This window comes from Myiozetetes cayanensis, unplaced genomic scaffold, assembly GCF_022539395.1.
Source record: "Myiozetetes cayanensis isolate MyiCay16 unplaced genomic scaffold, myiCay2020 scf10, whole genome shotgun sequence".
Taxonomy (NCBI): domain Eukaryota; kingdom Metazoa; phylum Chordata; class Aves; order Passeriformes; family Tyrannidae; genus Myiozetetes; species Myiozetetes cayanensis.
Window position 1 is genome coordinate 31,116,762 of NW_026086605.1, and position 22,350 is coordinate 31,139,111.

Sequence of the window (22,350 nt, forward strand, 5' to 3'; positions counted from 1 at the left end):
TACACGGATTCTTACCTCATGGTCACACTAAGGAGAAGGTAGATATATGCATGAAGCTGCTGGGGAGGCAGAAAGCAATGAAGTTTTAGGTTGTCTGCCACATGCTGCCTTCAAGGGTGACACACTGGATGACAGTTTTTTTAGTTCTTAGAACCGTACCTCGTGTTGGACACGCTCTCTGCAGTTACTCTGGGTGGTGGCAGCCTGTCAACACCTCAAAGCCCTAAGCATGCTGCACTCTGCCGTGCCTTTTAATTAATGACCTGCTCCTTGCACAGCAGGCAAAAGCAGGCTTGCAGCTACAGAACCACCAAACTGACAATGACAAGCTGACATCACCCAGATTAAGAGGATTTTCTTTCTTTTAATCTTATTCCTTCTCCTCAGCCTGCTCTGTGTTCCAAGAGGTCAAAGTACTACCCCTCCAGTTCACTTGATGCTTCTCCCTCCCCTCTCAAAAACCTACATTTAGAGCACCGAACATCAACAGCACCAAGCACTGGAATGACAATAAAATCAGTGCTGCTTTCCTCTCCAGCCTGCTGCCCATCTGTGCCAGAGACCAGGGACACTTTGAATCCAGGGAACTGCCAGAGAAGGGAGTGGCAAATTTTTGAATCACTCATTTCTCCAAAACTCCTTTAACTCTCTGCAGGAAGACTGGCAGGCCTGTTGCTATGCAGATCTGCTGGCCCACAGCATGCCAGAGGCTGCTGTCAAATCAAGGCTTTAGGAGCAATCACAGCCACATCCAAACAGCACTGGAGAAGTCATCTGCAAGGAAGAGCAAGTCCCATGCCATGTAACATGAAAGCAAGTTGTAAGGATTTATTCTATCACTTCTAAATTTCCAGGGACTGGCCTTTTAATGCAACTCATATCCTCCAATCTAATAACCTCCGTTCCCTGGAGCCTGGTGCTGTAGACACACAGACAGGGCTTGGAGCTGAGCACTCTGGAATTTCTGATGTACCCAGCCACACTTGGAGCCAGCCAGAGCCATGCAGGACTCCTCATGCAATCCATCTACTGCACTGGGTTCACCTAGAAAAGCAAGTCAGGCATCTACCAGCCCTCCAGCTCAGCCCAATCACACCGAAAGAGCAGATGGAAAGAAAGCTGCTCCCTCCATCCCAGCAGGGCCCACAGGCTCTGGGGTACTGACCAACAGCTCCTGTCCCAGAGAGCTGCTTCTAAAAGGACACACAGCCAAAGGAAGAAGACACACTCCAACCAGGAACTTGATTGAGTGGTTTTCCCGTGTGATAGAATACAAGAGAGACCATATTCTTGATACTCTTTCAGCATTTCTGTATAACAGACAAGGCCACGGGGGAACTCAAGCAGAAAATGCAAATGCCACTTCTTCGGCCAAATACACTAAAAAAGCACTGGACCTGATTTTAAACTGGTCACCCTCACTTAACATTCACGTAACCCAAACAACTTTTACAGTTACTCCTTGTGTAATTAAATAACAAGAAAACATAATTTTCTATTTTGTTTAGAGAAAAATCTACTGCTTTAAGCGTACAGAAGCATAAGAAACCTCTTAGCAAGCATTTCAGAGAACACTTTGCTTTGCTGAACATATTCCCTCAAGTTATATGATCTAGGTGAGCAGCAAGTGTTGTACTCATCTCTCTCAAAATTATCAAGTATCATCAGTTAACAAGTCCTGCATTAGTTTCCATCCAAAAAGTCTCCTTGCTGTGCATGCACAACACTCCTTTAAAGTCATGGAGACATACCCAGACTAGAGAAGACCAGAATAGATCACAGATACCCATTTTGTAACCATTACCCAGAAAAGTGAATGGTTCCATTCTTCTGTGTACTATAAAACCTCACGTACCACAGGAAGAGAAGCTTAAAGGCCACACTTTCACTTTGTGTGTGCATCTTCCAGTGATGTCAGCTGGGTGTGAGCTTCTGATCCTCGGCCAGCACAACTTTTCCCAGCAAGTATTTTCAAACATACCCCATCAGCTCTGGGCTCACGCTTGTATCCCAGCAAAATTTCTTGTCTCTCCACAACATCCACAGTTGCACTGTCATTTTTAAGTGGCAGCATTAAGCCTATTTCTAGGCATAAGGACAGCTGATAACTGTGGTGAGATTACCACAGTTTAAGAATTTAACAAAATGAAGATGGCTTAAGCCAATGTAATTCACCTTCTGCAGGAGAGCAGAGTTCCTGAAGTTCAGCTGGTTCCTGAAGCACAGCTGAGGAGTGACAGAGTGTTAAGCTACAGCATCGTGATTGCTTCTAATTGTCCCTTTTACATTCTAAGAGCTAAATTATCCTTGTTCCGAGGCAGGGGTCAAAATACTGCACAAATGCAGGTCACAGAGCAGAAGAAAGGTTATTTTCAACTTACTAGGCTTTCCACAAGATTTTCAGATTCTGCACATAGGCTTAACCAATTTCATCATTTTGGTTACATCAGAACATCTTTATATCAGAACAACCAACTTTTTGTTATAAACCCTTTTCTTTTTTTTTTTTTTTTTATTCTGGTTAGACGCCATCCCATTGAATTCAAATAGCTCAGATCCACACATAAAGATTGAGATGAGATAATGGAAATAAAAGATAATGAATCAACTGGCTTTGTACACAAAATAAGCATCTGTAATTACAGAGCAGCCAAAACGCTGACTCTGCCTTGAGTTACACTACACACTGGCCCCTCGGATCCCAGGACTTGAAATCACCTTTGCTCTCTCTGTCACAGGTCAAGTATAGCTCAGCCAAACCAGGAGATTTGTGCCAAACAGTTTGTATTTCCAACAATTAAATACTGAATTCTCCTTTTGGGAGTCACTCAGGAGTCACTCTTGCACAATTATTTGCATACACAGCCACTTTATTTCAGCCCCAAATACAAAAAGCTATTAACAGCTGGCCAGATTCTGCTCTCACTTGCCCCAGTGCAAAACCACATCATTTCCACTAATATCAGTGGAGCCAAAGTTTCATACCACACATGGGAGGGTAGAACTCCATTCCCACTGAGACAACTCCCATCTCCAGCGAATTGTTGTGCCTGTGGCACACAGGGCCTGGAGGTTTCTGTTCTGTGGCACACGCTGCCCCCTCTGCCCACTGTCTTCCCAACTCCTCTGCAGCCCCACCATATCCCTCACGGGCCTCAATTATAAATAGACCTTGTTTCCCAGACAGACCAGAGCAGGTTACTTATTCCACTTAATTCACTGGATTTACAGGAAGAACACCAGCTGAGTATCACTGAACAAATGACAAAATTGTTTCTACAGTGTATTTACACACAACAAAATGAACAAATCAAGTAAACCAACTGTCACAAAGTCCCTTCTATTAACTGAAACCAGAAGAAATCCTCTTCAGTACTTCCAGTACTTCTAAATGCACACTTATGTCCTAAGTAACTTAGAGCTTACAGCAATTACTTGGTCCTCAAAGCCTTGAGCCAAGTTTTCTCCACAGTATTTACTCCCTGGAACCCAAAAGAGTCAACACATAACTGGTCTCCAGCCCTCTTTCAGTGCCCTCCACACTGAGGGTAGACTTTGCTCATTCTCCCTGACTGACAGATCATCCTGGTTTAACTTCTCCCGGACTCCCCTCATTCGCTATACACGTCACAGCCATGTCACACTCCCTGTGCAACACCTGGCCAGTGAGGGACAGGCAGCTGGTTGGGACACTGGGAACTGTGGACTGAGAAACCAGCACAGTGCTGTCAGCCAGTCAACTGCAGTGAGTGCCAGAGCATGGACAGCCAGCCTGAGAGAACAGAAATCTTCATCCCACTGTCCCTGCATGCCCACAAGCAGCTGGGTTAGGAGTCACTGCTCTGTTCTTCTACAGACACAGCTTTTAGTTCATAACCATTGCTTTGTGCTTTTATTTCTTTCTGGTAATGTAATAGAGCAATTCCCAGTTATCAAAAATGGGCCCATTTGTGACCCTGCTGAGGTTCAGAGGTACAGCACTGAACACACAGAGCACTGGCCAAGCAAGCTCCTGTTCTTCCCATCAGGCAGTCCGACCTCAGACAGGATTCCCACACTATCCCATACAGCTCCATCCCCTAGGATTATGTGTCTTGCAGACAGAGTTCTCTGCCACGTTGTGTGACCACACAGCCTGAGAGGCAAATGCAAAATGCTTCCCTTGCATAAAGGGAAAAGTAATTTATCATACAAATACAAGGCACAGTGAATCACCACAGCTTGATTACTGATCTGTGCCAAAAAAACAGCGCTAGTTTCAAGGTCCCCCTTCTGCCACCCTTCCACTGAGTAATTTAATTGAGGGGGAAAACTTGACATCAATATTTCTGATGCTAAGTCACGTGTCTTTTTTTCCCTGTTAGAATACCTGGAAGCAGAAGATTGTCACATCTCTCAAGTGGGAGATACTAAGAAACTGGGTTTCAACTCTCTGGTAAACCTGGAAAACAAGGTAAGCAGCCAGCCAGCTCCTCTGTGAGCAAACCCCCAGTGACTCAACCAAAGCCTGCCTATGTGAGGCAAGAACCAAGAGGAGAATCAGATAATTCCATTCCAGCTGTGTACAGCCAGATCTGTAAAGAGAGAAACTGGTGACTGTTTTTGAAGTGGAGTATTATCATCTCAGTAAAGTAGCAGAACGACTCTGTGCATTCAACGTTTTAATTCTCAGGCAAAGTTAGAGCAAAAAGCACATCAAATTCACAAAACAGCTCTGAACTGCTTGGAAAGGACATAGTAAGGCTGTGTGGGCAACCCTGCTCGCACCTTCTCCTGTAAGGGATCAGTGGCTGGACACTGTAACACAGTATTTGCCTATAATGTAAGTCTGCTGTCAGCTTCAGATCCTTCTGCCTCCATACCCATATGCAGACACAGCCTACATATGGGTTGCATGTATGTTTTATTTAGCACAAAACAAGGAACAGCCTTCATTTAGCATTCAGACAATATTTTATATACACATAGATGCAGATAACCTTGAGAAATCAGGTGATTTCACACATGTGAAAGGCAGCTTTTTTTAATACTCTCACAGATATTTGTCAATGCAATCCCTTCTGAAGGCAGGGAGTAGCATCAGTACAAGCCCAAAAAGTTACATGAATGAGGCCCTTGCTCCTGCTGCACACCAGGAAGAATTCACCCCAACACTGTATAATTAAAGGATAAAGCTTTCAGCTGTAACTCAAAATTTTGTCACAAGGGCTACAGCCTACTACAGGAAGACAGCAGAAAAGATTAAGGGCACCTCAGAGACTTTGCCAGGTGAAAATAAGTAAATTGTGCAAGTTTTTGCAGACTTTTTGTTTTGTGGAGTTATGGTTGTGCTGACATCCTCATACAGCATCCTAAATTTAAGCACCTACATAAAAATACAAATACAGTTAGAAACCTGCCACAAGTTCCACACAATCCCTGTGAGCAGTGCCTTGCCTATACAGGGCTCTTTGCAGGATCAGGACTGTAACCTATGTACAGAAATGCAGGTAAAGTATGTTTATGTAATATGTAAATAGATAAAGAAAAGTACATTCACACCAACTACTGAGGAAAGAAAACAAATCATTTTTCTACTGCTAAAAGTACTGAATCACTTACCATCTGCTTTGTGAGAAAAAAAAAAAAAAAACTCAGTCCAATTCAGCTATAAAGAAAATCCTGTCTAAAAAAAGTAATCACATGCTAGATCCCCCTAAGTTCAATTTCCAATCATTTTAACACAGAGACATGGAGAATTTTGTTTTCCTAGAGATAAAAAAAAAATCACCAACAGTAAGAAGTGGCTTGTTAGGCCCGAATCCTGCCAGCTCTAAATACTTAGCTATGGGGAATAGTGGAAGCCAGCATTAGGAAAAAGTAGAGTGTCTGCATCAGTTTCTGCTGGAGTTCATACTAATTTTCCAAGAAAAATTTGCCACACTTCTGTTACCATGCTGTGAAATGCAAAAGTAAAATCTAGCTATTTATTATGTGAACTAATTTAACATCGTACCTTCGTAATTCAGGGTTTTTTTCCTCAGTGATCTGAAGTTATACCCATACAGAAGTGATATGTTACTGACAAGAATATAATTCTAACCCAAAAAGAACATGTGGTCAGGTATACACTCTGAGCAGTGGAGCGCAAATAGCCAAGGTCACATCTAGGGCTCTGGCAAGGATTTGTTGGTTCCAAAATTGTGATTTGTCACTTTGTCCCCCAACACACCACTACAATTACTTTCTTCACTTTTAAAGAAACTAAAATTTTTGTATCATCATTTCAATCCACACTTCAAAACCCAGCCTACACACAACACTGATTTTCCAAAGGCCTTTGTATGTCCCATTTAATAGTTGTTCATCTGCAGCTGCGTGTAATGGAATCAAACTTCCCTGTTTGCCCTTGCCTTGTTTAATATGGACCTATGGGACAAAGAAGTATTGTACTGGTTTTACCAATTAACCTAAACATTACAAACATCGGAAAACATGGAAAGAAATTTCTCTGTGCCCCTAAATACCTTACCCACTAAATTTTACCATTCACCTCTTTTGCTGCTGAATGCTCTGTTTTTCCTTGAAAAAAAAAGATATATATTATTTATTTAAAATAGAAAAATGTTCCCTGGCTATTCTTTCCTTCTTAAATTTGGCATTATTGATAAGCCCTGTACAGATCCCCACTGGGATAAATTTGATCCCAGACCATTAAGAAATTAAATAGCTCTCTCTTGTTGAAAAAGAGATTCCTTAAATACTGTGTTACATGTACAACCAAAGGCAACCGAGTTACTAAGGCTTCACATGTTACACATGTTATCACCTGTGTGACAACCATACCCAGTCCTCACTCCTGATTATGAAGAAATAAGACTTAGCTTGAAGATAGTCTGTGCTGGGGTGTTTTTGGCAGTGAGGGAAGGCTATGAGTGAGCAGCAAGCAGGTTACAGTGACTCAATGGCACAGCAGTACCTCTTTAAGCCACTGAAACAGGATTGCTTTGTACCTTGCAAGTAAGATTGTCCCAGAGCTGGTGTGTGACCACTACTTGGCTTAGCACAAGCGGTGGCAGAGCCACAGTTCACACCCTCTGGGACCCCAAAGTTAGCGAGCGATCTCCTGCTACCCACGGCCAACCCTCAGGCTCCGAGAGAGCGCAGTCACACCCTACCCTGGACAAACGCCCACATCCCACACCTATCACACACCAGGCAAAGGTAAACACGGCCCTGAGGTCAGTGATAATGGGAGAGCAGACCAGCACAGAAACACAAGCTTTCACTGCAGGGGAGCAGCTTTCCTGTCACTGCCTAGCACGAGGACTCTATAATAGAGTCTTCGGACACTACACAGACCTTTCCCCTGGGTCATCTCAACAAACCTTTCCTTGCCATTGGAAAGCCAGCTGTTGAGGGGAGGGCTGGAGGCCACGAGAGCTGCTTCCCAGCAGAGGTGACCTTACAAGCTGTCTCCCACCCTCCACTCTCCCACTGAACGGCCAAATGGGACCTTCGGGATTCTCTAAAAAAGTAACAATCCCAAGTGGAGTTCGGCACTGATGTAACAGAGGCCAGAGGTGCCTTATGGGTCCTGCAGTCAGTGACCAAACTCAAAGAGAAGGGAACTGGTTTCAAAAATGGTGTAGGGCCATGCTCTGAGCCCAAAATCCTGCCCAGTGCCAGTGATCCCTGGCAGCAGTGTCTCCTCCTGGCACACGTGGAGCAGCAGGGGTGTGTGACACAGCACCTCCCACTCACTGCCCACAACAGCCAGATGGACACTGGGCACTCCACCTCACCACGAGCCAGGAGCTCCCAAGGAGACAAACCCCTCCTGCTAACAGAAGAATCAGGACTACAGCCGAGCGTGACCTTCACCCTGCACCAACTATCCCAGGAAACAGATTTCAACTTTCCCAGCAGGTAGTGTCAGCATTTTAATTAACAGTAGTACCAATAAAATGATAAATTACTTCTACGTGTTTTGCTGCTTTTGAATGCACCTATGTAAAATACCAATCAAATGAAACTATTTTAATACAACCAGAGATAAAGATACGTAGGGAAGAAATCACATATAAACATACCACATCTTTAACTGTGTCCTTGCTGCCAGTTAAAAGGCTCAAAGTGAAGGTCCAAATTACAGTGTTCCATATGCTGTAAGATTAACCAGCTTAATCAATGATTCCCATTTATTTCCAGTTACATTCTTCATAACATAGTATCCATATGCATGCCTGTTGATTTTTATTTTGAAAGTTATGCCAATAATAAGAAAGAGTGATAATACAGCTTTTTGTGTACTCAGAATTACAGTTACAAATTGAGCTGTGGGTTTCTTTCATCTCAGTAATCATCAAAAAAACCCTCTTTTTTTTACCTTCCTTCCTGTAGCTGAGCACACAGAATTGTGGACACTTCAACAACATTCTTGAATATATTTTTAAGTTTTAGACATAAAGGTCATTTTTTTTCCATATTATATAATCAGATTATCTCTAGAAAACATTAAAGAGACATGAAAAACCTAGACAAGTCAAATAATAACTCTTTCCACAACCATAAGGGGATTTCTCTCTCTATTTTTTGCCACCACTGCATAGAACTGGTGACAGTGGCTCCTCAGCTGCTGGGGCTAAGAATGACATTACCAAAGTGGCTCTGGGCAGAGATGCCTTCCTGCAAACTGCACACCAAGAAGGGAGGGCAAGAAGGGAGAGCAGTTTCCAACCATGCTGGTAAATGCCTCCTTCATCTCATCCAGGATCGGCCCCAGACAGTCAGCGAGTTCAGGAGAAAGACTGGGGATAACTCACAGCACCCACCACCACAGTCTAAGCTGGGTGGTGTCAGGGAGAGCAGCACAGATCTGATTTGCAGCAGTGGAGACCATGAAATCAGTGGAGCTGAACTCAGATGATCAGAATGAGGCTCATTATCTCTGCAAATTTATGCACAGTGAGTTGCATGCTGCACAGCCTTTCCTACTCTGAGTCACTCCAACTCCTGCTCTAGGCTGTTCAGTAGCAAACTGTCAATAAAACTCATTAATGATGTGCTTTATATAGAAATAGTGCATTTAACTGAGGAGTTACAACAAATGAAGTGTGCAGCAAGGGGTGAATTATGTGGTCCATAGAATCACAGAATGGTCTGGGCTGGAAGTGACTTTAAAGTTCATCTACATGTCATTCCAACCGCCCTGCCATGGACAGGGGTACCTTTCACTAGACCAGGTTGCTGAAAGGCCCACCCAGCCTGGCCTTGAACACTGCCAGGGCTGAGGCAGCCACAGCTTCCCAGTGCAACCTGTGCCAGTGCCTCACCATCCTCACAGTAAAGATTTTTTTGATAGTATCTACCCTAAACCTATTTTCAGTTTGAATCCATTCCTCCCTGTCCTGTCACTAAATGCTCTTGTAAAAAGTCCCTCTCCATCTTTCTTGTAGCCTCCATTCAGGTACTGGATGGCCACAATAAGGTCATCCCTAAGCCATCCCTTTTCCAGGCTGAACAAACCCAGTTCTCTCAGCCTTTCCCCATAGGAGAGGTACTCCATCCCTCTAATCATCCTGGTGGTCTCCTCTGGACTTGCTCCAACAGTTAATGGAATACAGGATGTGTGTCAGTAAAGAAGTGGTAAAGGTGGGTGGGAGTCTTAATGTTACATAGACCTGCTTGATTTTTGGTGTATATACGAACCCAAATCCCCTTCTGATTTCAGTACAGTTATATCTAGCACTCCCCTGTGTTTCTACTGATACATAAATTCTCTGATGAATAATTGATAACCAACTTATCTTTTACGTAAGCCATTACTGGAGAGCCAGCAAATAGTACAGACATGTTGTTTGCCTTCTCTGTTTTTAGTCCTGTTCTCATCTGAGTCACGTTTGGCTAGTGTTCATATCCAGCTCCTTGATTGGTGGTAGCTATAAAAAAATTAAAATATACACCCTTGCAGAGCCAGTGGCAGGAACAGTGCAAAAAAGATGTTCTTTGACAAAGATCCTTGGGTTTTGTCCTATGTAAATACACATCTGCAGCTGTTGGCAACGTTATAATAGAGGATGGTTCCTGTACTGCCTGTCCAAGCTCTACACCTTGTAAAATATTCTGGCACTGTGACACAAGATTTAACAGCAGCCAACAACTGACCTTCTACACAAGTGCCTGTCATTTCTGTCCACTGCACACTGTTGTTTTATCTGATGGTTACAGGGAATTCTAATACCTCAAAACGAAATAAGAGGATACGAGAAGCAGCTCCCAGAAGAGAATGAAAATGAGCAAGGGATATTTCACAGACTTGGGGGGAGCTGTAATACCTAAGAGCAATAAAGAAGCAAGAAGCTATCCACAGTAGAAAGGGGAGGAGGCTGGAAATAGCGGGGTTGGGCCAGAGAAAATAGCTGTGGCACCTCTCACCACGTCCTCTTTTCGTGTGTGGGGAAAAAAACAAACACAGCAGGAGACCAAAACCATAACCTGAATCTGACCTCCCTCTCACTGGTTGTATCGCAAAACCTCTGGGCTGAACTTTGGTCGTTGCGTCACGGACACAACACAGCCTTAAAGCCCAGCCAACTACACTGTGATTTTTTTTCACATGTGCTCAAGATGATAGAGGCCACCTAAGAATATGGCCTTTCAGAAGAAAAAACATGTCAATTTAATTGTCAGTTGGCTGGACAGCTTGCTTTTCTGTTGAGGTTGGTTTGTGGGTTTATTTGACTATTACTGCACTGAAAAGATGTGGGTGTGATATAGCATTCGACTGGAACGTTAAGTGCCAAGGACTTATTTTTGTCTGTATCTGTTAGAAATGGCAATCAATAGAGTAGTTAAAAACACTGAGGATCATAAGGTGATCAGTTATGAAAAATACACACTTCATCACCAGTTTAACATGGCACCAGGATCATCCACATAAAAATGTTCTTAAAATCTTAATAAATGTCCTTGTACACAAGACGTGTGATTCATGGCTTACAGAGTGATAAGCACTGAAAGGGTCAAGTAACTCACCTAAATACCACTCAGCAAGTCAAGATCAGGCTGAGCTCAGACTCAGGATTCTGCTTTTCCGTGCTGATCTTTCCTACAATTGCATGTTACTCCAAGCACACAACGCAACATCCTACAAATACCAAGCATTTGTTTGCACAAAATGGCCTATTTTTGTGCTGCATAGAGAAAGAACCAGTGTGTTCAAAAGTGAGCATTCTAGCACTCCCTCACAAGCAAAGTGCAATTGCTGAGGCAGGACACAAATGGACAGCCAACAGAGAATTTATCATTATCACTGATAACAGTAACCGCCAAAAATTCCAGTCCACACCTCCACAGTTAGTCCCTGTGGAAGGGGACTGAATAGAAGAGCTCACATGGAGCCTTCCATATCTGCCAGTTGCCACCCAATGCAGCAGCAGTTGAGACTGTCGGTGTCCTTGGCAGTTCACTGCAATACAGAAAGGCACACAGGCCATTAAAGACCCTACCTCTCCACTCAGGATGATGCTCCCTCATTTTAAGCATCTTCACCTGTGCTCCCCACACTGGTACAGGACAGACTTATCAGGATGTGAACATGAAACAGCTGAAGACTGCAATGGTTTGTAGCTTCAGGCGGAACTTGAAAGCAGCAAGTGGAATGAACATCCTTCTCCATGGAGAGGAAGCAATGATGCCATGACCTGAATTTGCATCCCATGCACCAAAGTTATTTATGGAGGGCAGGAAATAGGATTGGAAGATTAAATCCAAGTCACCAATCTTTGTTTACAGTATCAATATTTCATCCGCTGCAGGGCCATCCCAAGCCCACAACACCTGTATTTTTGATTCATGTACAGTATTTATGACTCATATGAGGGTGGTGAGACACTGAAACAGGTTGCCCAGAGTTGTGGATGCCCCATCTCTGACAGTGTTCAAGGCCAGGTTAGATGGGGTCCTGAGCAACCTGATCTAGCGGGTGGCATCCCTGCCCATGGGGGTATTCCAAGACTTAGATGATCTTTAAGGTCCCTTCCAATGATATCTATGATAGTGTGTAAGATCCCTTCCAATGATTCTATGATAGTGTGTAAGAACACTGTAAGGCCACATATCTCTTACTAAAGTTTAATGCCTATCTTAAGACTTGAGTTTGCCTTTAATCAAGAAGACACAATGGTTTACCTTGTTTTGAAATGAAATCTTTTAACTTGGCAGGCTGCAGCCTCTGTGGTCGTATTTGATTACATATTATCATTCAGCTGTTTTGCAGAATCCTAACCAGCTGGGCCTAGACCTACCATGGTACTTACATGCTGTAGACCCACTCAAGTCATTGAACTCAAGGTGGTACGAGCCTGCATATTTCTGTGACAAGAGTCTAACTTTGTTTACCAAATCTCAGCACTAACGGGTCAATTTCTGACTTCAAAGATAAGGATTTTCTTGGCATGATCTGCTATGCACAGTCACGCCAATTAGAAAGAAGGTAATAGGTCAATAGGTATATGAATTAAATAAAATGTTGCATGTAATGCCCTGGCAGAATAAATGCTGTACCCTTTGTGTACATTAGCCTGAAACAACCACATGCAGGCTCCACCAGGCTAGAACCAAGCCAGATTATCCATCCTTTCTGCCATACGTGGATTCTCTGAGGACCAGCATCTGGAACTCCATGTGCTCGTGCGTTCACCTGCGGCTAAAGACAACGAGTTCAGGCACAATCCCACTCACAGGGGACCACAAGGAGATGAGTGCGGGACAGCGCACGCCGCGCAGCCCGACCTGGACCCGGCACTGACGGGATACGCAGAGCCCGAGCGCTGGGATCCGCTAAGTCTGCCCAAATGTCTTGGCTGTACCAAGCAGCCAGCGATAAAAAAGTAAGTTGTTCCTGCAGTCGCCGCGCGTCCGTGACACCGCATTCGCGCTATCCCGCTCAGTTTCACACGGCTTAACTACCAGACAAGCCACAGGGTGCTCCTGCGCCTTCTCGCCCTTCCCACGGCGGGAGGAAGCACGCGGCACCGCGGGGGGAACTGATCCCGCGGCTCCCCCGGGCCCAGCGCAGCCCCCGCGCCGGCCGTGCCGCTGCTCGGGCACCGGCAGCGAGAGCCCTCGGCCCCGGGGCGGCGGCCGCTCCCGCCGCCTGCCCTCCCCTCAGCCCGCGGCGCTGAGCGGCGACCACCACACATCCCTCACCTCCGCCGCCCGCCTCCTCCCGTGCGCTCGCTCCTCCCTCCCTTCCGGCCTACGCTGCCCGTGGTGCCCCGCGGCGCGGCGGCTGCGCGGCCGCCCGGGGGCGGGGGCGGAAGCGCTGCCGGGCCCCGCCCGCCGCGGCCGGGCCGGGCCGAGGCGCCGCCGCCATGCCCCGGGACAACATGGCCTCCCTGATCCAGCGGGTGGCGCGGCAAGCGCGCCTCACCTTCCGCAGCCCGGCGGGCCCGGCCTTCGGCGAGAACCTGCACCGCCTGCAGCAGCTGCTGGACGAGGTGCGCGCCGAGGACTTGCACCTGGCGCCGCGGGGCCCGTCGGCCGCGGCGGCGGCGGGCGGGGGTCCGCCGTGGGCCGGCGTGGTGCCGCCCGTCAGCTACATGCACATCTGCGAGACGGAGAGCTTCAGCATGGGCGTGTTCCTGCTGCGGAGCGGCGCCTGCATCCCGCTGCACGACCACCCGGGCATGAACGGCATGCTGAAGGTGCTGTACGGCACGCTGCGCATCGCCTGCATGGACACGCTGCCCGCCGGCGCCGCCGCCGCCCCGCCGCCCCCCGCCGGCTCCGGCTCCGGCTCCGGGCCCTGCCTGCGCGCCCTGTTCCGCTCCCGCCAGCACTACACGCCCGCCTCACCGCCCTGCCTGCTCTCGCCGCACACCGACAACCTCCACCAGATCGACGCCGTGGACGGGCCCGCCGCCTTCCTCGACATCCTGGCGCCGCCCTACGACCCCCAGCACGGCCGGGACTGCCACTACTACCGGCTGCTGGAGGGGCCGCCGGCGGGCGCCGAGCCGCCCGCGCTGCCGCGGGAGGTGTGGCTGGTGGAGACCCCGCAGGCCGCCGACTTCTGGTGCGGGGGCGAGCCCTACCCCGGGCCCCGCGTCTGCCTCTGAGCCGCCGCCAGCGCGGCCCGGGCCGGGCGGCGGCCGCTGGGACGATGCTCTCGCCCCGCCGGGAAGGGAGGGGAGCGGAGCCCGCCCGGCCGCCCCCGCCGCGCCCCGGGCCCCGCACAGCGGCACCGCGGGCACACGGAGCTCCGCGCCGGCCGGAGCTGCGCGGGTCTCACCTTCCGCTGACCGCGGGCTGCATGAGTCGGGGGAAATAAAGCACCAGAATGTGCTTATGTCCTTTGGGCCGATGTGGGGGAGCAGCGCGGTTAAACTTCTGCTCAGCTGAAGGGTCGGGGGAATAATCCGACATCTTGAGTAAATAGCTAGGGCCTCACGTCGGGGAGGGAATTAAGGCTCTGAAGGGAGAGTCAACACAATAAGAATTGTCGGCTTCCCCTGAGGGGCTCCTGCTGCCAAAGCCAGCTGGCACTGGTGCGCCAGGGGACTGTGCCCACCCAGCTTGGGCAAGGGGCTGGTCCGGCTGCAGCCTTTGGGGACTCGGTCTTCAGAGTGATTCTCAACAAGAGCTGTACCCTGCTAGCAAAAAACCAACCCAGAACAGCTCCTGAGCCAGGACACGCTCCTCCAGTAAACACCAGTGATCCCCAGGGCTGGAGTTGAGGGAATTCCTGCTCTGAAGGGATGCTATCAAATTCAGAGTTACTTTTCAACAGTTATTTAAAGTGTTGTGTACAAAACCTCACTATTGCAACGGAGAATTACTGAGTCCATCTATGCATATGTCCTTCAGCAAGGAGAAGGAGACAGCTGCTAATTAACCTCGCTTGGAACCTCTCACGCAGCGGAAGGTCGCAGAAACTGGGGGCATCATAAGAGAAGAAACAACTCTCCACTGTTGTGGAAGCCACTCTAAAACCACAGTGTATTTGCAAACCCTACACATACAGCAGCGCATACCCTAGGTACTGATAATGTTGGACCTGCTGTCTTCTCTTTAAAGCGTGGTCTTTGTTTTTATATGGCCAAGAGAACACTTTGGGCTTTTGAAGCCTTGCAATTTCCGTCTTTATACTATTTATAAAGACTACTTTTTCATAAAGCTTTTAAATAAACGTAGAGTAGAAGAAACACCAGGAATTTCACCTTGCTGTGATGGAAGCGGTCTGGAGATGCAGTTTGTCCGTGGCAGGGAATGCAGTCTTTCTAACATGGGAGGAACTTTTTCTACAAGTGAAGTACTTCGTCTGTACTGCAGGGACTGGTCTCGTGCCTGTTCATTAAACGCACACTTGGTACCACAAACCCAGGCCAGGGCAGCCTTGGCCATCTTACTCATGATGTGGCAATTTGAATAAGAAAACACGATTACCGACCTCCTAAGTGACGTACCAACCTGCTCCAGAAATCATTCCACAACTGGTTTTAATTTTTCTGTGTATTTATAAAAGCAGACTTGTTTTTCCTGTACAGTGGCTTATATGTGAATTTTTAAATGATTCTGATACGGCATTGCTGCCTTTTGTTGTTGTTTTTGGATTTTTTTTGGCCTGCAAAAGAATGACTGTGAAATACAGTCAGCATTATGCATGCATGGAATAATTCTTTTGCAAGGAGAAATTGATAGAGATTATTTCAGGTGATTTCCATTTATTCTTGGGGCACTTTTAAGTGTCTGATATTTCTGCAACTGGCTTACCTGTTTTTCTTGGAATTCCCCTGCAGCTTAGCATTAGTTAATGTTTAACAATTCTCAATCGAATGTAGTCATTAAGGCAATGCCTCCTTGTGTTACAGCCTGTTTCTACCTCTCTCCAATGCTAATAAAGACCATCATCCTTTTTCAGAAGTCCGCAAAGAAGATAGCGGGGTGCGGGCCAACAGCTGTACTGGAAAAACAAACTGCGACAGAGAGCATTTTTTATCTCATCTGCCCTATCCCCCTCTTAGGTCTTTCTGCTTGGTTTTTAATTTTTTTCCCTCCATGTGTAAAACCTAGTCAAGATGTTTAATGGGACAGGACTTCAATGCATCTTTCCAAAGAGGACAGCATGGTCCCTCACGCTGTGGAGTGCTGTTAACAACCCTGACAAAACCATTTCTTTTTGTTTTTTCTATTAAGGTGTTAGCATCAAAGTATTAAAAGCTGGGGAAAATAGCAAAGAAAACCTCAAATGCATTAAAAAAAAGGCACCTCTGTGTAACTTCTTGCTTATTTGAAACTTCATACATTCTGGATGTCTGTAAGCAGAAGGTTTAAGTCTGTAATGCTGTTCCTTCTCTCTGCAGTCTGGTTATTGTGTTTTCACAACAGCAAAATTACTGTTATAGCTGAATTATAGAATAAATACAGGATATCTCACCACTGACCAGTCATTATTTTGCTTCACAAGTGCAACAGCCCTGAACCAAGTACAGTACAAAGCACTAGTTTCTTTTGCCTCACAGTCTGATTAGTGCAGCCGGCCTTTCTTTGGGAGGTGAGGCTTAGCACTGGGTTCTCAGCCCAAATCCTGCACCAGTGCCTTGCAGGCAAATCCAGGCACATGCACTGTTGCTGCTTTTGAAGCTGGCTTTCGCTGTAAGGCAAAGGCACAGGTGTAGGACCGCTGATACTGCTACACAATATGAGGTGCTCCTGTGGCTGTACACTGGTCAATGGCAGTTTCTTAATTCAGCTCTTTTACAAATTCTGTGGTGTTTACCTCATTTTTTTGCATTTGACTGGGGTTTTGATTGTAGAGTGGCTTCAGACAGTAGTTTGGAGCATGCAAGTAGAGTCTTGGATTGTGCATCTGGGTAGCTGAGATACCAGTTTTGGTCATGATGCTCTGCCTATGACCGAGCTGTGGTTATCCGAGGCTGTGGTGGTACGTCCAGAAACCCAGCAGGCTGAGAGGACTGGGTCCCTGTCTGCTTCCCTGTCCTGCAGGCCAGCCATGCCGACCGAGGGAGGCCGCAGCTCCCGTGTGACATCCCTCCAGCAGCGGGCCGTGGTCTCTCAGGGGCCAGGAGTACATGGGATCAGGTGGTAAAGCTGCAACATGGGAGGCAAAGGCTTACTTGAGCTGCTGAGGTAGATGGGGGGGCAGTGAGTGTGGCAGCTCTGGAGCTGGCATTGTTCTGTGGCCTCTCCATCCTGCACAGGCTGGTCCATGCCCAACTTTGCTTGGGAGAGGCAGCAGGAGCTGAAGCGACGTGCTTGGTTCTGAATCAGATGGGAAGCAGCTGCCCCAAAAGCCAGCACCAGTTCCAGAAGATGGGGAGCAGGACATTTCAGACAGAAAAGGCAGGTGCTGCTGGGGCTTTGCACAGCAGGACCCCGCACTGGGGAAGCAGAGACTGGGAGCCACCAGGCAGTGGCTTTGCCCCCATGCCCTGAGGTGCTGGGCTGTGGCATTAGTGGTGAGGTCCATCCTGCACAGATCACTTCTGCAGTGCGGCCACACCGGGCATCCCTGCCCATGGGGCCGGCACGGCCCTGCACCGACCGCAGGACCCGAGGGTGGGCCGAGGCTGGGATAACATCTTAAAAACAATAACCAAAACAGGTTAAAAAAAAAAATAGAGGCGCTATATTTTGGCCAGATGGGTTCGGCAGAAGCAGTCCGGCTGTGACGCGGGGGTGAGCGACGCCACCCCGAGCCGCTGCAGAGCCCCCGGGCGCGGGCGCGGCACCGCCCGCGCAGCCCCCGCGCCGCCGGAGCCGCTTCCCCCGAGCGCGGCCGTCGGGGCGGCGGTACTCGCTGTTCCGGAGCCCACTCGCGGAGGCTGCCTGGGGCGGATCGTAACCGCGGAACAAAACAGAGTGAGTCAAAAAAACCCACCCCACTCCCTGGTTAATATTATCCCGTCTCTCGTCTCTGAGGGAAATCCCCGCGCCCGAGAGCGAGTGTTTGTACGCGGGCGCCGGGGCCGCTGGTTTTCCGCGCCGAGGCGGTGCGGGGCGCCCAGCGGAACCGGGCCGAGCTACCCCACAGCCCCCCGACGCCGGGACCCCGTGAGGCCCAGGAACAAGCGGGGGACACCCCTTGCCCCGGGTCGGGCCAAGGATCCTAAGGAAATAAAGATGTCAATTTAGCATAATTAAGAGATTTATTTGTCGTCTTTTATAAACGTTGTAAGCACCTACCCTATTGTCGAAAAGTTTATTTACAGAGTGGCCAGAAAGACACATCCCCCCTCTCCTTCCAGCCCCCGTTAGTGGTTGTGCATTATTCGTGTTACCTGCGGCGCACTGGGTCCCGGCCGACCACGGGCGCCGGTCCCAGCCCGAGTATTTACATCCTGTCCCAAGTCCTACTACAAACGGAACACTTTTAAAGTCACCAAAGAGAAAAACAAAAACAAAACCCCAAACCAGTGCGTACAAAAATATAGTCTCTAAGAAAAAAAAAAAATCTCAATATTAATAGGCAGAAATGTACAGCCATACTAAAACCAGGGAGGGGAAAACTTTCCGGTCTCGGTGTCGCCGCTGTCGTCGGAGCGGATCGGTAAGGCACCCCCCACATGCAGACAGGGGACCGGGCTCTACACCACACAAGGCACCAAGGACACCTCACCACGACGGCACTGCATGCATCCATCCTCCCGCCGCAGACCCTATGTACACCCGCCGGCCCGGCCCGCTCCGGCCCGCCCCGGCCCGGGGGAGCCCCGCGGCGCCGCCAGGTGCTCGTCGCGCCCCGCCGGGCCCCGCTCCGCTCCGCTCCGCTCCGCGCCCGCCGCGCTCGGCGGCGGCTCCGCGCTGGGTACTGCGCGCCCCGCGCCGTCAGGGCGTCCGCGTCCGCGCCGCGCAGGGGGCCAGGGCCGCGCCGCTCCCGCCGCCGGGCTGCGGGCACCCGCCGCCGGCCGCCGCTCCTTTCCGCTCCTTCTGGCGCAGGTGGATCTTGGTGTGCCGCTTCCTCTCGTCGGAGCGGGCGAACTTCCTGCCGCAGAAGTCGCAGGCAAAGGGCTTCTCGCCCGTGTGCGTGCGGATGTGGGTGGTGAGGTGGTCGCTGCGGCTGAAGTTCCGCATGCAGATGCGGCACTGAAAGGGCTTGTGGCCCGTGTGGATGCGGATGTGCCGGGTGAGCTCGTCGGAGCGGGAGAAGCGGCGGTCGCAGCCCTCGGCGGGGCAGGGGTAGGGCCGCTCGTGGACCGGCGTCTTGCTGGGCCGGTTGGGGTACTTGCGGGGCCGCAGGATGGGCCGCAGCGGCAGGTGGTGCGGGCTGTAGGCGCCGGCGGGCAGCCGAGCTCCCGCACCCTCGCCCCCGCCGCCGCCGCCGGGAGCGCTGCCGGGGGCGGCGCCCGCCGGGGGCGCCCCCATCGTGAAGTTGCGGATGGTGGAGAGTGGCGTGAGGGGCGGTGGGACGCGGAGAGAGTCGAGGGGGCAGGGGAAGGGCTTGCGGTCGGGGCCGGGGTGCAGCTCCCGCTGGCACTGGGGCGGCGGGAAGAAGCCGCCGTACTCGGGGATCATGGTGAAGAGCCCGCCGTCGGCCGCCGCCGCCTTCGGGGAGGGGTAGGAGGGCGGCGGGGGAAAAGGCAGCGCCCCGCCGCCGGCGGCGGGCAGGAAAGCCGAGGAGGGGTCTTGCGGGTACAGGTCACCGCAGCCCGAGTAGGGCGGAGGCGGCGGCGAGTAGAGATGCTCCAGGTCGGCCGGCTGGCCCTGTGCCATGGTGCAGCCGAGGGCCCCGGCCAGCGGGTTGGGGGAGGCGGCGGAGGCGGCGGTGGCCGAGGAGGCGGCGGAGGAGGCGGAGGAGGCGGCGGAGGAGGCGGCGGAGGAAGGCGTGCTGACCCCCTGCAGGATCCCCGCGCTCACGATGTTGATGATGCCCTCGGGGTAGCAACCGGCGCCGGGGTACTGCGGGTCGATGGAGAATTTGCCCATGTAGGTGAAGGTCTGGTTGCGGGAAGCCGGGGCGTTGGGCGCGAAGCCGCCACCGTAGGGCAGGTCCAGGGCCCGCTTGTCGCCCATGTCCACGTTGATCATGCCGTCTGGGGGGGCAAGGAGCAGGTCAGCCCTCCGCGCCGCCACCCAGCACCGGTCCCGGCCGCCGCCCGCGCGGGGCTGCGGCGCGCACATGTTGCGCTCCGGCTGCCGGGGGGCTCCGCGCCGACTGCAACTTTTCCCCCAGAGCCGGGCGCGGAGGCAGGGCTGCCGCGAGGGGCGAGGGGGACCCCGGCCGGCCGCCGGGGGAGCCCCGCGGAGGGTCGCGGCGTTCCGTCCCGGTCCGCCCCCCGCCCGCCACCCGGGGTCCCCGCCACCCTCCGCGGGTGGCCCGTCCCGCACCTGCGCGGGTTCCGCTTACCTCCTGCCACACCGCTCATCTGGTCAAACGGCCCTGCCAGGTCGGCATTGGGGAAGATCGCCACCGAAGTTGGCAGCGCGGCCGAGATGTCATCCGCGGGGTAAATGCCCTCGGGGAGCTGGTGCACGAACCCACCGAGGGTCACCGGGATCTTGTCCACCGCCTTGGCGGTCATCATGGGGGCAGCGGGGCGGCCGCGGGAGCAGCGCTCCCGGCCGGCGGTGGGCGCTCGGGGCGGGGAGGGGAGGGCGAGGAGGGGGCGCTTCCCCCTGCCTCCCACTACCGGCGCGGGGGAACGGCGGGGAGCCGGCGCGGCATGTGCGGGCGGGCGGCCGCCCCGTCGCGGCGGTGCGGTGGCCGCGGTGCCCCGGGAGCGCCGCGCTCCCGCCGCAGCTCGCGCTGGAGGACAAGTCTGGCGGTAACTATTTATGGGGGCCCCCTGAATGCCCGGGACGTCACTGCCCATATAAGGACTGAGGAACGGGGCCCGGCGGTCACGTGGGCTCGGGCGTGCGGGACCCGCCGCCCCGCGCCCGCCCGGCCCCCCGCCCCGCACACCCCCGCGCCCCGCGGCTGCCCTGACCCGCCCCGGCCCGCGCGGCCCCCGCCGCCGCCCGGCGCGCCGCACAGGGGGGTATTCCGGTGGCGGGGCCCTTGTCCTAAAAAGGCGAGGATCCGGCCCCGCCCCCTTGCCCTTTTTAGGGAACCCGTTCCGGAAAATTTTAAAAACGTTCGGAAAAGCAGAGGAGGTCCCAGGGCCGCCCCGCCGGACCCCGCTCACTTTCTCAGCAGCCCGTAACCGCAAGCCGGCGGCGGGTCAGAAAACAGCCGCATTCACGGAATACAGCTTCTCCTTTCTTAAAGAAAAAAAATATTAAAATTTTTTTTTTTTTTTCTGAATTACGGGCGGAAAGAGCCGCCGAGCAGAGCGACTCGGCGGCGCTGCTTTTTTTGGAAAGTGTCTGATCTATATATACCGTCGCGAAAACGGAACCGCCCGCTCCGCCGTCGGTGGGTTGTTATTGTACCGACGGGCACAACCGGGGACGGGACGGAGGGGGCTGCACTGCTCCCCCGCCGCCCCCACCACCCCATTCTGCCCCATTCTGCCCCCACCGCTCCCACCCTGCTCAGATCAACCTTTTGCTTCCACAGCTTCCATCCTCAGTAACATTTCCACTCCCACTACTGCTTTCTTTCTCCATGATCTCCTCCATAATGAGGGTATAAAACCAAAGAGTGCTTAAATTCTGTCTTTTTTTTTTTTTTCCTCCAAAGTACTAAAAATAACCTCCCTTGTGCCTCCCTTCCCAGGAGAAGCCAATCTTTCATATGCTGTTCCCAAGCTTAGAGCTTGCAGCCCCTACATCTTCTTGCTGATGAGGGTGTCAGATGTAATTATTTTTGAAAGCTGTATCCCATGTCACTAATCTCATTTACTTGGGGATATTTCATCTTGAGGCTGTTTAGTCCTGCATTTAGGAAAGCAACTCTCACATATGGTCTGTAGCATGCAAGATTCCTTTTCAATGGTCTGCAGTAAAAACCCAACCCATTAACAACCCAAACAGCAGCAAGATGTGGCAACATATGAAAGACGCTATGAGAGTGTACACTCCTTTTCCAAAGCAACAAGCAGAAAATACATAGGAAGGATAAAACCCTCTTTGCTCTAATTTTTAACTGCAGATACCAATATTTACAGGTCTAATACATTCCAGGGCTCGGGCATCCCGAAGGAACATGCACTTATCTCTACCTTCAATCCCAAGCACTGTCACAGTGTCTCCCAGGCCCCGTTTTATCCGTGCCACACCTCACACCCCAGCTGAGAAAGGGTCTATCAGTTCCTCCAGTTCTATATCACCGCCTTTGGTGATGCTCCAGGTTCACTACTTGTCCAGGCACTGCAGAGCCCAGGCTAGACAGGAGCGTCTCTGGAAAAGTAAAAGTTTTAGGGACATTAGTCATACTTTCTAAGGAATAGTAGGCATAAACAT

At 50.9% G+C, this 22,350-nt stretch overlaps 2 protein-coding genes across 2 annotated transcripts; one reads left to right on the top strand and one right to left on the bottom strand.

Annotated features, from left to right (window-relative positions):
• Positions 1–13,339: 13,339 nt before the first annotated feature.
• Positions 13,340–16,419, top strand: ADO (2-aminoethanethiol dioxygenase). Its single transcript, XM_050340791.1, has one exon. It carries the CDS (start codon positions 13,356–13,358, stop codon positions 14,100–14,102), a length of 747 nt encoding a protein of 248 aa, XP_050196748.1. The 5' UTR covers positions 13,340–13,355; the 3' UTR covers positions 14,103–16,419.
• A 1,714-nt stretch (positions 16,420–18,133) lies between these two features.
• Positions 18,134–20,756, bottom strand: EGR2 (early growth response 2). Its single transcript, XM_050338712.1, has 2 exons — positions 20,351–20,756; positions 18,134–20,036 (listed from the first exon to the last, which is right to left on the bottom strand). The coding sequence occupies exons 1-2, from the start codon at positions 20,526–20,528 to the stop codon at positions 18,832–18,834; spliced, it is 1,383 nt and encodes a 460-aa protein (XP_050194669.1). The 5' UTR covers positions 20,529–20,756; the 3' UTR covers positions 18,134–18,831.
• Between the last annotated feature and the right edge of the window lie 1,594 nt (positions 20,757–22,350).

Coding starts and splice junctions, on each gene's coding strand:
- ADO (XM_050340791.1), top strand. CDS start 13,356: ATGCCCCGGGACAACATGGCCTCCCTGATCCAGCGGGTGGCGCGGCAA.
- EGR2 (XM_050338712.1), bottom strand. CDS start 20,528: ATGATGACCGCCAAGGCGGTGGACAAGATCCCGGTGACCCTCGGTGGG. Junction 20,037..20,350: donor GATGAGCGGTGTGGCAGGAG/GTAAGCGGAACC, acceptor TTGCCCCCCCAG/ACGGCATGATCAACGTGGAC.